This window comes from Zootoca vivipara, chromosome 1 (genome assembly GCF_963506605.1).
Source record: "Zootoca vivipara chromosome 1, rZooViv1.1, whole genome shotgun sequence".
Classification (NCBI taxonomy): domain Eukaryota; kingdom Metazoa; phylum Chordata; class Lepidosauria; order Squamata; family Lacertidae; genus Zootoca; species Zootoca vivipara.
The window spans coordinates 41,742,657-41,756,596 of record NC_083276.1 but is presented as its reverse complement, the minus strand read 5'-3'; the positions used below and the strand labels follow the sequence as shown (position 1 = coordinate 41,756,596).

The window sequence follows — 13,940 nt, the reverse complement described above, 5'->3', positions numbered from 1 at the left end:
ATGCGGAGCGCAAAACCAACCCCTGTATATGGTGTTTATTGACCTGACTAAGGCTTTCGACACTGTGAATCGTAATGCTCTGTGGACTGTCCTTCTGAAGGTTGTCTGCCCAGATAAATTTGTAAACATCATTCGGCTCCTCCATGATAATATGACAGCAACAATCGCAGATAACAATGGCTCTCAAAGTGAACCATTCACAGTGGGATCAAGTGTTAAACAGGGTTGTGTTATTGTCCCAACTCTATTCATTATTTTCATTACCATGATCCTACACTTTGTCGACAGGAAACTCCCCACCGGAGTAGAAATCATATATTGAACAGATGGAAAGCTCTTCAATCTGAACAGGCTGAAAGCAAAAAGTAAAGTTACCGTAACTTCCGTCATAGAGCTTCAGTATGCTGATGACAATGTAGTGTGTGTACGCTCAGAGGACGGCCTCCAAACCATCCTAAATATCTTTGCAGAAGCTTACAAAAAGCTTGGCCTATCACTCAACATCCAAAAAACCAAAGTGCTGCACCAACAAGTACAAAATAACCCCTCTGCAGCGCCACAAATCCAACTCAGTGGTGTAACATTGGAAAATGTTGATCACATCTCCTACCTACCATAGGCAGTACCTTTCCATAAGGGCCACCATTGATGCCGAAATCCAGCATCGCCTGAGCTCTGCGAGCGTGGCTTTCTCCCGATTGAAATGCAGAGTGTTTGAGGACCGGGACATTCGCAGGGAAACCAAAGTGCTTGTTTACAAAGCTATTGTACTACCAACCTTACTATATGCTTGTGAAACATGGACCACTTATAAACGCCATCTCCAACTCCTCGAAAGATTCCATCAACGGTGTCTCTGAAAATTTTTACACATCACTTGGGAAGACAGGTGAACTAATATCAGTGTACTGGAAGAAGCAAAGATCACCAGTGTTGAAGCAATGATTCTTCAACATCAACTTTGTTGGACTGGTCATGTTGTGCGGATGCCTGATGATCATCTTCCAAAGCAACTACTCTATTCCGAACTTAAAATGGAAAGTGTAATGCTGGTGGTCAACAAAAGAGGTTTAAAGACTGTCTCAAGGCAAATCTTTAAAAATGTAGTATAAACAGTGACAACTGGGAAAACACTGGCCAGCGAGCGCTCCAGTTGGAGAACGGGCTTTGAAGAAACTCTCAGGATGCAAGGGAGAAACGTGCTAAGAGGAAGGCATGCTTGGCAAATCCACACTGTGATAAACTCCCGCCTGGAAACCAATGTCCCCACTGTGGAAGGACGTGTGGATGCAGAATTGGCCTCCAGTCACTTACGGACCCATTGTTAAAATCGTGTTTATGGAAGGCAATCTTACTCGGCTACGAGTGATCGCCAAAGATGTGCTATGCATATTGCAGTATTGACATTTTGCTTACCCATTATGTAACAAGCATTTTTACTGATACAAACACCTCAGCAAAAGTGTCATTCTTGCAGGGAGGAGGTCTGAATCTTAAGTGCTTGTTTAAAGCTCCGGCAAGTAATGCTAAATGGGCTTTTGTTTGTCCTTTGGGAAGCTCATGTCTTCCCTTTCTACCTTGCTTGCTTTTCACCCACTAGACCAGGGGTCAGCAAACTTTTTCAGCAGGGGGCCGGTCCACTGTCCCTCAGACCTTGTGGGGGGCCGGACTATATTTTGGGGAAAAAATATGTACGAATTCCTATGCCCCACAAATAACCCAGAGATGCATTTTAAATAAAAGGACACATTCTACTCATGTAAAAACACCAGGCAGGCCCCACAAATAACCTAGAGATGCATTTCAAATAAAAGGACACATTCTACTCATGTAAAAACATGCTGATTCCCGGACCGTCCGTGGGCCAGATTGAGAAGGCGATTGGGTCACATCCGGCCCCCGGGCCTTAGTTTGGGGACCCCTGCACTAGACCTTTGCAAAAATCCACTGAATTTGTAGAAGTTAAAACAATGCAACTCAGTGCTCCAGGGAAAGATGAGAGCTCTGGAGCAGAGCATTTGCTTTGCATGCAGACGCGCCCGGGTTCAACCCCTGGCATCTAAGAGAGACTCTTATGTCCAAAGCTTTAGCTCAGTATTGTGTAGACAATACTGAGCTAGAGGGACCAATGGTTTGACTCAGTATAAAGTAGCTTCCAACATTTCTAATCCAAAGCATACAAATGAAATGTCTGCATTAGAATCATTCGGATTTTTCTGTTGGAAAGCATAACAAACTCTGCCTATCTGAAGTGTATCTGAAGAAGTGTGCATGCACACGAAAGCTCATACCAAAATATAAACTTAGTTGGTCTTTAAGGTGCTACTGAAGGAATTTTTTTATTTTGCTTTGACTCAGACCAACACGGCTACCTACCTGTAACTAAAACTCTGCCTACATTATTCTTTCATTGGGATCCACATGTAATCTATGTCAGAGGTTGCCAACATGGTGCTTTCCAGATACTGTTTAACTACACTTCCCATCTTTCCTGATTGTTAGGCTATGTTAGCCGGGGCTTACAGGAGTTTAAATATGCTTTCCTGTATGTTTGTGTTTGCCACAGAGCTATGAATAAGAGTAAAAACACAACAGGCACCCATTGCCAAAGCCCAACTGCTAGATGTGTATGATTAACTTTAATTAAATCAAATTGTCTAGAAAGTATTTACAGGCAGAAGATAAAGATGCAGAGCACATCTCAGCAACACTGTTACACAGAAAGATGCCAAGCTTTTCTGGGTTGATGCAAATAACAACTCAATTTAAAGCAGTGCAAACAAAGTAATAAAAATTAATTTCAGTTCCTGTTCTAAAGATGTAGAGCTATCAGTTCAAACAAGTTCTCTGCTAATGCCTTTTTTAAAAAGCCTCTAATCTGAACTGGCAGCTGCCTGAATTTTAGGATAAGCAAATCTCCTTTACTGAACGTACTTGCTCCATTCTGCTTTGGCTTCAGTCACTAAAACCAGGAAATGTTCAGTGTTTCATACTTTCTGTATCCTTAAGCTTTGCACACATTTTGTAAATGTTTAAGTTGTTTCTCACCACATTACTGTATTAAACAAGGGAGGGATCCATCACGCCGACAAACATCAGATCTGGGTCAGCAGGACAAACAGTGCTTGAGGTTTGTTTTGGAACTAGTTGCAGCAACACCAACAGGAGAAGTCAGTCCAAGTATAGTGTATGGAAGCTTTCTCTGGCAGTCTGAAGCCTAAAGCTATGGTGGAAGAATCATCTTGAAGGATCATATGGAAAGGAGAGCCTTTTTGACCACTTTCTTCTTGCAAATTGAAATATGGTGTTCTTCAGTCTTTAGCATCTCCTATTCCATCAGGATTAATAGCAAACATGGCTTCTGCTTCAGGAAGGCAAGGCGAATCATAGATTTTGCATATTCTAGTTTCACCCCGACCTTTTCTCAAGTACAGCCTGACAGGAAGAAATTAATGCATTTATTCAATTGCGACTGTTATCTATTTAAAAAATACTTAGCAGCCATGCGACTCCAGATCAATTATCTACAAGTTAATTCTCCCCACCTGTGATAAACTATTGTGAATTAAGGGGGTGAGAATGGCTAAATGAAGCAAAGAGCTTATTCTCATAGCAGGTTGAAAATGGTTGCAGCATTCCTTTCTGAGTGGGAAGGCAAGCAGGCAGGCAAACAAACAGGTCCAACTATTAATATAACAACTCGCCTGCTGAGCTGTGAGGATTCCCTTTTCTCTACTTCCTTCCTCTTCTCCCTTCCCCCGCACCCCCCCAACTGAGGAGTACTCTCTCACACAGAGGAACAACAGGACTTGAGGTCTATAGACTCAGGTCTATTTCTTTCCCCTTTGAGGGGGAGAAGCAACCTGATGTACAGTCTTCTAGAACTTAAAGGCTAGAAAAGAGAATGGGGGACAATTCTTTCTTTCCACAGGCAGTTAGGTGAGGGGCAATTTGCAGGCATGTACAAACGCTGAGTTACATTCAACATGCAAATTTTATCTTTCAAGTACAGATTCATATATGATGCAAATCCAACTGTGCAGGTTTATTATATTCAATAATCTACAGCGGTTTGTGTCTCACTGCTCCCTGGTCAGCTCCCTGGGGATTCACAGTAGAATGTTACAGTGCATCTCCACCCACTTACAGGAGAACTCCTTCAGCCTGGAACAGGAACCTCATAGCGCTTTAGGGTGGCGGGTTGGGGACTTTCATGATGTGTAAAAGGGAAAAGGACACTTTTTTTCTCCTCTACTTTTCTGAAACCTTCTCTTGTTGCGCTAATGTGCTGAAGAACTCTGGTTCAAGGCTAGCAGCCAGCATGAAAGCAGATTTTATTGCTGAGGGGTTCTGGGGAATGAGATTGGTGTGGTGTGGTGTAGATGTTCTTTTGCCTTGCTTCCCTTTTTAGTGCAAGAATGACATGGCATATATTCTCCTCCTGCAGTCCTAAGGGTTGAAGCAGACCAATTCCCCCCCCCCTCAGTTTTTCTTTTACTTATATCTATTTCAATGGTCACTTTCAGAATTCAATTGCTCTCAACATTCTATAGGCCCTGAAAACTGTTCATTGGTTTATGTTTACAAATATTTCTTTTAATTGGCAAACTAATATACTTCTGCATAACTAGGGAGTTGCCCCAAGGATGCAAAAACCACTACCTTCATTTTGGGTGGCCCTGTTTGCTTCCAAATCATAGGACCACCCTAGCTTGCGTCAGATGGCATGGTGGAGCAACTTCCTAGTGATAATTGCATTTATGTTTATATTAATTTCTCATAAATGCCTTCACCAACACCACCTGCCAAGTCAACTGTGAGGTCTTTCTATCACATTCACCCTCTGCAACTGCTTTTCTGTCTTCATAACCTTGAGGCTATATCTGAAAGCTGTTTTAGAGACATAGTGAGAAAAGACTAACACAGGCCACCTACTGATGAGAAAGGGTTACTGGAAGCACATGACTGCCAGTGCTTCTAGTTTGCACTGCATCTGTCTACTACTGTTCACAATCCCTACCATCACGTTTCACCATAAATCAATTTAACAGACCCAACACTGTTTGAAGAGTGAGCCCCTCCCTTTCCTATCATAATTGTCCACCAACCAGTTCTCAGCTGATGTCCTCTATAAACCTATTGAGATGGCTGGCTGGCACAAAGCCACTCAATTCTGGCTATCCTTGAAGTCGGGAACTTGTTTTTTGTTGTTGTTTTAAGGTACACTTGATACAAATCTGGCCATTTTTAGGAATTAGTTTGTGGCCATCATGTTTCAAGGTATCTTACATTCTGTTAAAGGTGTCAGCTGCTTTGAGCTAGGGAACAAAAGGAAAAGCTCCACATATAGACCTCCAACCATATAAAGATTTCACACTTGGTCAAAGGATGACCTGAAAAAGTAATGCAGACAAGAGACTAAGAATTTGACATTTTACCTAGTTGTTGAAGCATGTGCAATGATATTTCCTCCAATAGGTTTCTTGGGATCTGCAGCAAACATTGCAGCTCCATCTACTTGTGCTACCACCTGGTTCGTGATTACTACCGCCACACCAAACTGTCATAGAAAAAAAAAGGTGATCATTTTTAATTTATTTGATGTAAAAATATTTTCAGTTGTCTGTTCCTATTCACCAGTACAAGCGTGTCCAGAAACACTCGCCCTGAACTTTGCAACCAGAACAAAAATGACAGGTAGGTCAGATTATTAATTTACCTCATCTGCAATTCGAAGCAACATACGTAGAAATCTGGCCAAATGCATCTGTCTGGCTGACAGTTCACCACGGCCAGAGTAATCTGTCCGGTAAAGGGCTGTAGCACTGTCCACTATCAGTAAAGCATACCTGAAAGAATGCAACAGGTGGGCATTACTATGCATAGATTTCCACTCCTGGAGTGAAGAGATTAATCTTACTTTTGTGTGCAGTTTGGCCTGTCCTAAGCAAATTCAACGGAACAACAAATTATCTGTCAGAGGAAAAAATGTATCTGTAACTGCACAATCTTTACCTAAAATCATATTTGGTTGAAACAAACTCAAGCTCAAATGCCATCTCCTTTTCTCTCTTTGTATTCACTAAATTCTAAAACCTTACTGTTTGGCAGAAATTCTTCCTGATGACAATCCATCATCTTCCCTCACGATAATACTACTTTAAAACTATAAAAGATGGAACAAGTTATTGTATTTGGCTAAGCAATATCAGGATCAATACCTGTAGTTTTCTTTCTGTTCCATGGGAAAGGGAGAAGGAAACGGCCAACTTGGAATTCATCTTGTCAGTGGTAGTAAGGGGTGTTATCTATTTTGCTGGTTAGAATGTGGCTTACTGACAAATCAGCTGGCAATGTTCTAAAGAACTATTTTAACTAAATACTGCACGTTCTGTGAGATCCAGTGCCATACTAATGGATGTGTTAGGACTTCCTCTTCCTCCCCCAGCAATTTGCTCGAGTTCCCCAACCCTCTGGAAAATGTGAGGTGGTGATGCGGGGTGGGGGGAGAGGAAGGGGAATCGCATTTGCATGAGAAGAGGCTTTTTGCACAAGTGAGCCACTTAGTTAAAATAGTTATTTAGAAAGCAAATATAAGTGTTATTAAGTATTCCCACCAATAAAAACAGCTTTCTAACTTTATATTTACCCTTACTTAATGCAGACTCTATTTACCCTGTATTTACCCTTATTTAATGCAGACTAAAGCATCTTACAACAAAAATACAATAGAACCAGAGTAAAAACCATTTAATTAAAAATGGAAACAATAATAAATCAGACCAATAAAAAATAGAACAAATAACTAGTTTTAAGAAGAACTGCAGATCAGATCTTAGAAGCCAGCTTAAAAAATAGATGCAGTTACATATGTCAAAGGAAAATGGGGCAGAGGAGGAGAACACTGGTGAAATTCCATTTTAGGGAGAGGGAGTTCAATAACCGTGTGTCTCCACCAAGGTATGCCTTCAATAATCTTATTTACTAGAAACTGCTTTGGTTCTTAGTTATTCTAAAAGTTTTGTTTGCCAGTTAACCTTGTTATTGGATAATACACAACTTCTTTCATTTGTGAAGAAAATTGGTTCTCCAACTGGATCTTGCCAATTCTCCCCCTTTCCTCATGCAGCCCTCAGTACTACTTCCTATGCTGTTCCAGAGGGTCCTCAACTGATTACTTACTGTTTTCTGTTTACTTACTGATTACTTACTGATTACTGTTTTCAACCAGTGTGCCATTGCACCTTGGGGTGCCTTGAAAGATGAGCAGGGGTGCCATGGGTAACAATGGCCCCAGTCCCTCTTTCCTTCCCTCTGATGCTCTATCACGTCTCTGCCTCCCAAAGGCTTGCACAGCTGTTTGTTGCAGCAGCCCTGGCTACAAGCTCCCTAGGTGAGTGATGCCTCTGGGGCTGGTCAGGGTGCTGGTTGCCAGGAGCTGAGGTGGCCTCGGAATAAGCAAGCAAGCAGACAAGGGAGCCCAGCCAGCCCTTGCTGTTGGGAATCGACAGACAAGTCTCAGGTCTCTGTGGGGCAATGTGAGGAAACACCTCTCTTTGGGGTGGGGGGGGGGGGAGGCTGAGGCAACACTCCACAAGAGAGGGTGTTTGAAAAGCGGTGAGGGTCTGCTAGCTCTGCAGGCAAGGGTTGATATAAGTGGGCTCCTGAGCCCTACAGGGGCACCACAGAACAAATGTAATTGTTTTAAAATAGAAACACAACCTTGAGTCCCTCTGGTACAAGACTATGGTCTGCCTCTGGTTGGTGAGAGTGCAATTCTATTAGTTCTACTCAACACTATTAGTTCAACCCCGATCAGCAGCTTCTGATACTTCAGGCAATGGTGAATTTGCACGGGGGTTACATTCCTGAGCCCTGTGTGTGTTGGCAGAGGACACATAAGCCCACCCTACCCCCTTTTCTGGCCACATCCAGAAAATCGTTGCTGCGATGTGTGCAGTTTCAAGTAATTGGTCATTGCCTTTACCATGGTATTCTTCTGCTCTGTCAGTTGGGAGTTGGGCTTAGCAGATACACTTTCTTAAAGAATAAACCCCCCTCTACGGAGGTTACCTCGATTCAGTCATCATAGCAGATGCTTGGTAAAGAAGCTGGGTCTGATGGTCTGTGTTAAATCCTCGTGCATATGCCACATTATCAAGCACATCACTGCCAGATAAGCCATATCTAGGAAATAAACCGAACAAAAGAGAATGTGATTCTGTCTAACAAAGTGGCAGACATTATAAGACACCTTTTAAATAAATCTAATCAAAGCTTGCTTGACAAAGAGTATCTACTGCTACTTCTCCCCCCCCCCCAGTTTTCACCATATTGTACTTTGGATAAAAGGAACTCTTAATAATTTGCTTTAAAAAATTAGGACGCACCTGACCATAGGACGCACCTAGGTTTTTTTAGAGGAGGAAAACAAGAAAGAAAAAATAGCTTTCTTTAATTGTCTTAGGCGCGGCTCTGGCTCTACACGGGCTTTGGCTCTCGCATTCGCTCCATAGGATGCACAGACTTCCCCCCTTCCTTTTTGGGAGGGGAAAAGTGTTTCTTATGGAACGAAAAACACGGTACTTCCATTGTTATATGTTCCATGTACCATTTATATTGAATAGCTTTTCTTTACTACCCTTCTTGCTGCTCTCTGCAAGTGATGTACCAGAGATAACTCTGTCAGATTTCTCTGCTTTGTTGCATTCAAGCTTACAATGTGCACTTTCATTCAATTCCCTTTAAAGAAAACTCAAGCTTTTCAAGTTTGCCCAGAGAGCAATGTAACTACCATGTTAATTAATGTAACTATCACTTCTCCAAGTCCAGTTTTGTAGAAGCATGTAGCTAAATCTGATGCCCTGCGTGACTTTTCAAATACTTTTCTTTTCAAATAGCATATTCTCACATTTAATCTAATTAATTCTGTTTATATGACTGTGCTGGGTAGCCTGTGGCTTTAATGTGGCTATTTGTAATGTTCTGAGGTGTTTTGAAAGTTTTAAATTGTGCTTTTATATTGTTAGTGTTATGCTTGTCCCTTTGTGAGGAGATTCTTCTGAAAAATGGAATAAAAATCTATTAAACAGGTTTGATCCGAGCAAATGATATGTCACTTTCAGTGGGAAATGTTTAACAATAAATCAAGTTCACTATGGACTTGTTACCAAGTACCATGCATTTCTTTCATCAACTGTCAGTAGATGGCAGTACTGTTATACAATCTTCTACAGAACTCTGGATGCAACACTAATTATTCCAATTACAGACCTCTCAGCCACAGCAAGCAATCGCTCTGGACGAAATGTGCCCTCTGTGTCAATGTACATGGCCTTCCCTTCAGCACCACCTCGATCAACAGGGAGCTAACAAGAAAAGGGTGGGGATCCAGTTAGTCCCAACGTTTTGATCTCTGGGAATCTTAAACCTAAGAGCATTTTTCTATAATGTGCATACAGCTTAATATGTTTAATTAAAGTATTATCTCAGGATTATGCAGGAACATAGAAAAAACATGTCTGCAATTCTAGAACATCTGGGAGACGATAGTAAAGATTGGTGATTTTGCCAGCAATGCTTAGATGATTTTTTATTTTTTACAAGGACAGTGAGAAAGATACTGAGGAAAAAGGTATGTTAGAATACGAACGCATGAGAGGCAAGTCTAAGGGAAACATTAGAGGACAACGACAAAGCTGCAAATAAAAAAAAACCCAATATATGAACAGTCAATTTTCAACCTTAAGTAAGTTATTTAACAAATCTTATGGGACTTAGAAAGGTTAACTCACACCTTGATTAAAATTGGTTAAGAAGCCCTGCTCCACAACCCTTATTTGAGAGGTATCATCTCCAGGGGATAAGGATAGTGTTAGTGTTAGTGTGTGCTTATCCTGGAAGTTGAAAGCTGAACAATCCATTTGAAGAAAGATCAAGACCTGGAAGTTTCTGTGATTAGGAAACTCTGCAAGGAAGTGAGGGAAGGGTGTGATTTGCACCCTGGAAATGGAAAGAGGGAGACACTGCTTAATCCTTTCCACAGTTGTCATTCCCCCCCCCCAAAAAAATCCTCATTTCTATCAGCTGCTTTATCTAAAAGTGTGCTGGATGCATTTGCCACATCACAGTGAACAGAAGTTTTAAGACGACTTAATCAAGCATTCTCTTTCTGCAGACTGCACTTCCCTCCCATCTCTGGGCAGTTGTTCAGGGGTGCCTAAAGTTTCAAATCTAGGTCTGCTAAATGTCTAGCTCAGCCTTCAGTATCACAAGATCTCAAGCATTGTCTTTCTAATCATGCAAATTATACCTCAATTCATTTAAAATGCATGAAACAGAGGAAAAAAGTTTAATTTTTTTGTCCAGTATACTTATGTAAGCTACTTACCTGGCAGGTTACTGCCAGTGTGAGACACAACTGAGTCTTTCCCGTGCGGAATTCCCCAAACATCTCCGTAATAGACCCAGTTTCTATTCCTCCTTTACAAGAAAGAAATGCAACATACTTCAGATTCTTATCAATAATCATATAAACAGCAGATATCAGAGTATCTTCAGAAATCCTGAGGACAAAATTTAGATTAAAGATATTAAATGACAAGTGAATTATATAACAGCCACTTTTTAAGGCAGTCTTACCTCTAGTTACGTATGCTTCAGGTTGCATATGACACAGGATATGTACGTGCCGAACCTGGAAGTAACTGAACGGGTTACTTCCGGGTTTGGCGATTAGCACGTGCGCAGAAGCACCGAATGACATCATGACCGTGTGCAGAAGTGCCGAATTGCATGGGGAGCATGCGCAGATTCGGCGCTTCAGGGTAAGTACTGCTCTGGATGCGTACGGGGCTCCGGAATGGATCCCATTCGTATCCAGAGGTACCATTGTAATAAAATGGGAAGAAAAAGTATTTAGTACTATTCAACAACTAGATGAACAATTCTTTGTGAAGTTACTGTTGAAATTATTTTTGAACTGGTTTCCCAGCTATGGAATGTGATGTATGATGAACAAATTATAAATGTTTTGTGAAGCAGGGATACAGATCGCCCTAGTCTTTAAGGAGGCATGTTTACTCAGAAGCTCAATTGATTTCAACAGGACGTACTCTCAGGTGAAGTGTCTATAAGGATCCAGCCTACATAGCACTTTGAAGCTATATAAGTGAGCTATGTGCATATCTTTATAAGCTGCTGCCTGAGTGTTTGTTATGATCTTTATAATGTATCTTTATATATACTATTAGCTAGCTCTCTACACCAACTTATGAAGGCTATGCCCTGAAAGGCAACCCATAAACACTTAAATATGCATTTTATATGTATGCCTATATCAACTATTCCATATTTGGTTTTGTATTTATAATGTGATAAAATTACGTTAAAAATAACAGGGTTACACCAAGATATATACCTTGAAGCAGCTTATCAAGTTCTTTGGACCCAGTTGTGATTTGAATGATCTCTGACCTCTGCTGATGAAACTCTGTTGCTGTGGTGAATCCCATTGGTACCAATTTTGCTGCTTCTGCCTGAGAAACATGGTAAGATCAAAAGACTGAATAATAAACTAACACCTGCATCCCTATATTAAAACTCCCACTCTTTTTATTGCTAGGATTGTTTATTCCAAACTATACTATAAGAAGACTTAGAAAAAGTATGCATTCATCTCTTACTTGAGCATTGTATTTCCATAGCCTCTTGAAAATAATATATATATTATAACAGTGTTAAGTATAATTACCAGGATTTTATCTGCTTTAGCTTCACTTATGCCTTTAATATTGAGCAATTCCTTCTTTGGTGCATAGGCAACAGCTTCAACTGTGTGAAATCCAGCTTCTTCTAACTTCTTCACATCATTTGCATTAATACCACATTGCTATACAAGACAATATATATTATTCAGTAAGAAACATTAGATTCTTGAATAAATCACTTCAGTTGCAGCTTATCACATTTTAACATAATTTTGTACTTCTCTGGCAGTAAGTAGCATTGAACTCAACAGGTGCAGTAGACACACATGCTTTAAATGTTAACTACCTCATTTCATGCAAAATATTTTTTCTAAAAACATTACATTTTAGAGTTGGATACAATTGATTTTAAAATTGATATATTTTCATTCCTTCATAGACTGATCAGATAAACAACTTTTAGTAAAGTTTTAATAAAGCTGTCATTGGCAAAAAGCAGGTCTCTGATGTGTATATCTGTGCCTGTGTATATTTTATTTAAAATATTATGAGCAATTGCAATGAATTTTGTACTTTAACATTTTAAAGATTCAGTTACAGAAAGTTTGGGCCACTTTAGACATTTAATCACAAGTGTGCATTTTATAACGTTAAGTTCCCCATTGGTCACATACCTCTAACCGTGAAATGGGCTGAGGACCAAAGCGTCCCTCCTCTGTTGATGTTTCCAGACTTTCATCTTCCTCACGTTGCAACTGCATGGCCATGGCGCACATCAGTCAACGCTCCTATCAAAACAGGAAGTACCTAATGCATGAATGCAGGTGTTATGCAATTTCAGTGATGTAATTTCATCTTACTGCTACAACCTTATGGTCACACAGAACGCTACCACCACTACTGTGACAACAGAGGTTCGCTCACTCGCTTTGGAGTAGGCTTGCGCTTAACCCACTTCCACACATTTTGTTTTAACCTTTTATTGGCGAACTGCCACGTAACAGTTTTTCAACTGTAACTGCTTCCACGTGTTTGTTTGTTTTTAACCTTGCCTCTGTTTTTAGAGTGCCTAAATCGTTTCAGGCTGTTTTTGCTTTGTTAACTGCGCCTTTCCCTGGGCTCCTCGGGGAAGAAAGGCGGTGTATAAACCGCAATAAGCAAACAAGGTAGCGCAGCAGAGGCAAAAGCATACGGAGGCCGCAAGAACAGAAGGCCTCGCGAGCAGCTCCTTATTCCTTAGTCTCTCCCTCTCTCTCAGGTAGGCCGGGATGCCCGAGCCAAACTCTCGACTCGCTCCCTGGGCCTTTCAGTAACCCAACAACGGCGGACGCCATTCGGAGGGGGGTGGGGGTGGCGGAGAAAGGCCGCTTCTACGTCCCGCGAGGGCGAAGGGGAGGAGGACGAGAGGAGCGGCCCATGGACTCACCTCCGCTCACACACTCCGATCCCTCCGTCCCCGTTCCGGATTCAGAGGAGCCCGCCACTGTGTGACGTAACTGACGCGCACGCGCGTAGCGACCTCTCGTAAGGGCGGAGGTATCCAGCGCGCATGCGCCCCTTCTCGGGTTTGGCGCTCGACCGTCGGCTGGGGCTGGTACGCGGAGGGAGGCGGGGCGGGGGCTACGCGTTCCCTCCTTATAAGCCCCGTTCCCTTCAGAAGTTCCGAGGCGTTGGTAGATTTCGAGGGAGGGGGCGGTCAGTGTAGTAGTCTCTAGACCAGGCATAGGCAAAGCCCGGCCCTCCATTTTGGGACTACACTTCCCACCATCCTTTCCCACTGGTCCTGTTAGCTACGGTCCCTAGCTAACAGGACCAGTGGTAAAGGATGATGGGAATTGTAGTCCCAAACATATGGAGGGCCGGGCTCCGCCTATGGCTGCTCTAAGCTTTATATTCACAGCAGTCTGAAGAGGTCTGGACTCGGTAGCCGCGTCTGCGGAACTCATATTGGGAAGAGAGGAACTTGAAACCCAAACGTTTCCCCACGTGTTTATTCTCACACATTTCACTCTTGGCATGTTGACACACAGGTGCACACACGTGGCTTTAAAATATATGGGGTGTTAGGTAGTACGATGGGGGACACATCGTGCTCCTTCTGGGGTAGTTTGTCCAGGAGTGCCAACTTGAACAAAATGGGATGGTGTGGTGTATGTAGGTAAGCCCTGCCCTGCATAATCAATCCCACGATGCTGTACATGCACACCATTTGAATGGCAATGCCCGTCAACG

At 42.0% G+C, this 13,940-nt stretch overlaps 1 protein-coding gene across 1 annotated transcript; it reads right to left on the bottom strand.

The window, feature by feature from the left end:
- Nucleotides 1-2,160: 2,160 nt before the first annotated feature.
- RAD51 (RAD51 recombinase) lies at nt 2,161-13,217 on the bottom strand. The gene is made up of 10 exons (XM_035119377.2): nt 13,135-13,217; nt 12,383-12,496; nt 11,753-11,890; nt 11,420-11,537; nt 10,391-10,482; nt 9,274-9,368; nt 8,074-8,187; nt 5,720-5,849; nt 5,439-5,560; nt 2,161-3,435 (listed from the first exon to the last, which is right to left on the bottom strand). The coding sequence occupies exons 2-10, from the start codon at nt 12,482-12,484 to the stop codon at nt 3,312-3,314; spliced, it is 1,035 nt and encodes a 344-aa protein (XP_034975268.1). The 5' UTR covers nt 12,485-12,496; nt 13,135-13,217; the 3' UTR covers nt 2,161-3,311.
- Nucleotides 13,218-13,940: the final 723 nt, after the last annotated feature.

Excerpts from the sequence above, each read along its gene's own strand:
- RAD51 (XM_035119377.2), bottom strand. The coding sequence starts at position 12,484 with ATGTGCGCCATGGCCATGCAGTTGCAACGTGAGGAAGATGAAAGTCTG. Across the intron at positions 10,483-11,419 it reads ACTTGATAAGCTGCTTCAAG|GAGGAATAGAAACTGGGTCT; the intron begins GTATATATCTTG and ends TTTCTTGTAAAG. Across the intron at positions 9,369-10,390 it reads CACTGGCAGTAACCTGCCAG|CTCCCTGTTGATCGAGGTGG; the intron begins GTAAGTAGCTTA and ends TTTTCTTGTTAG.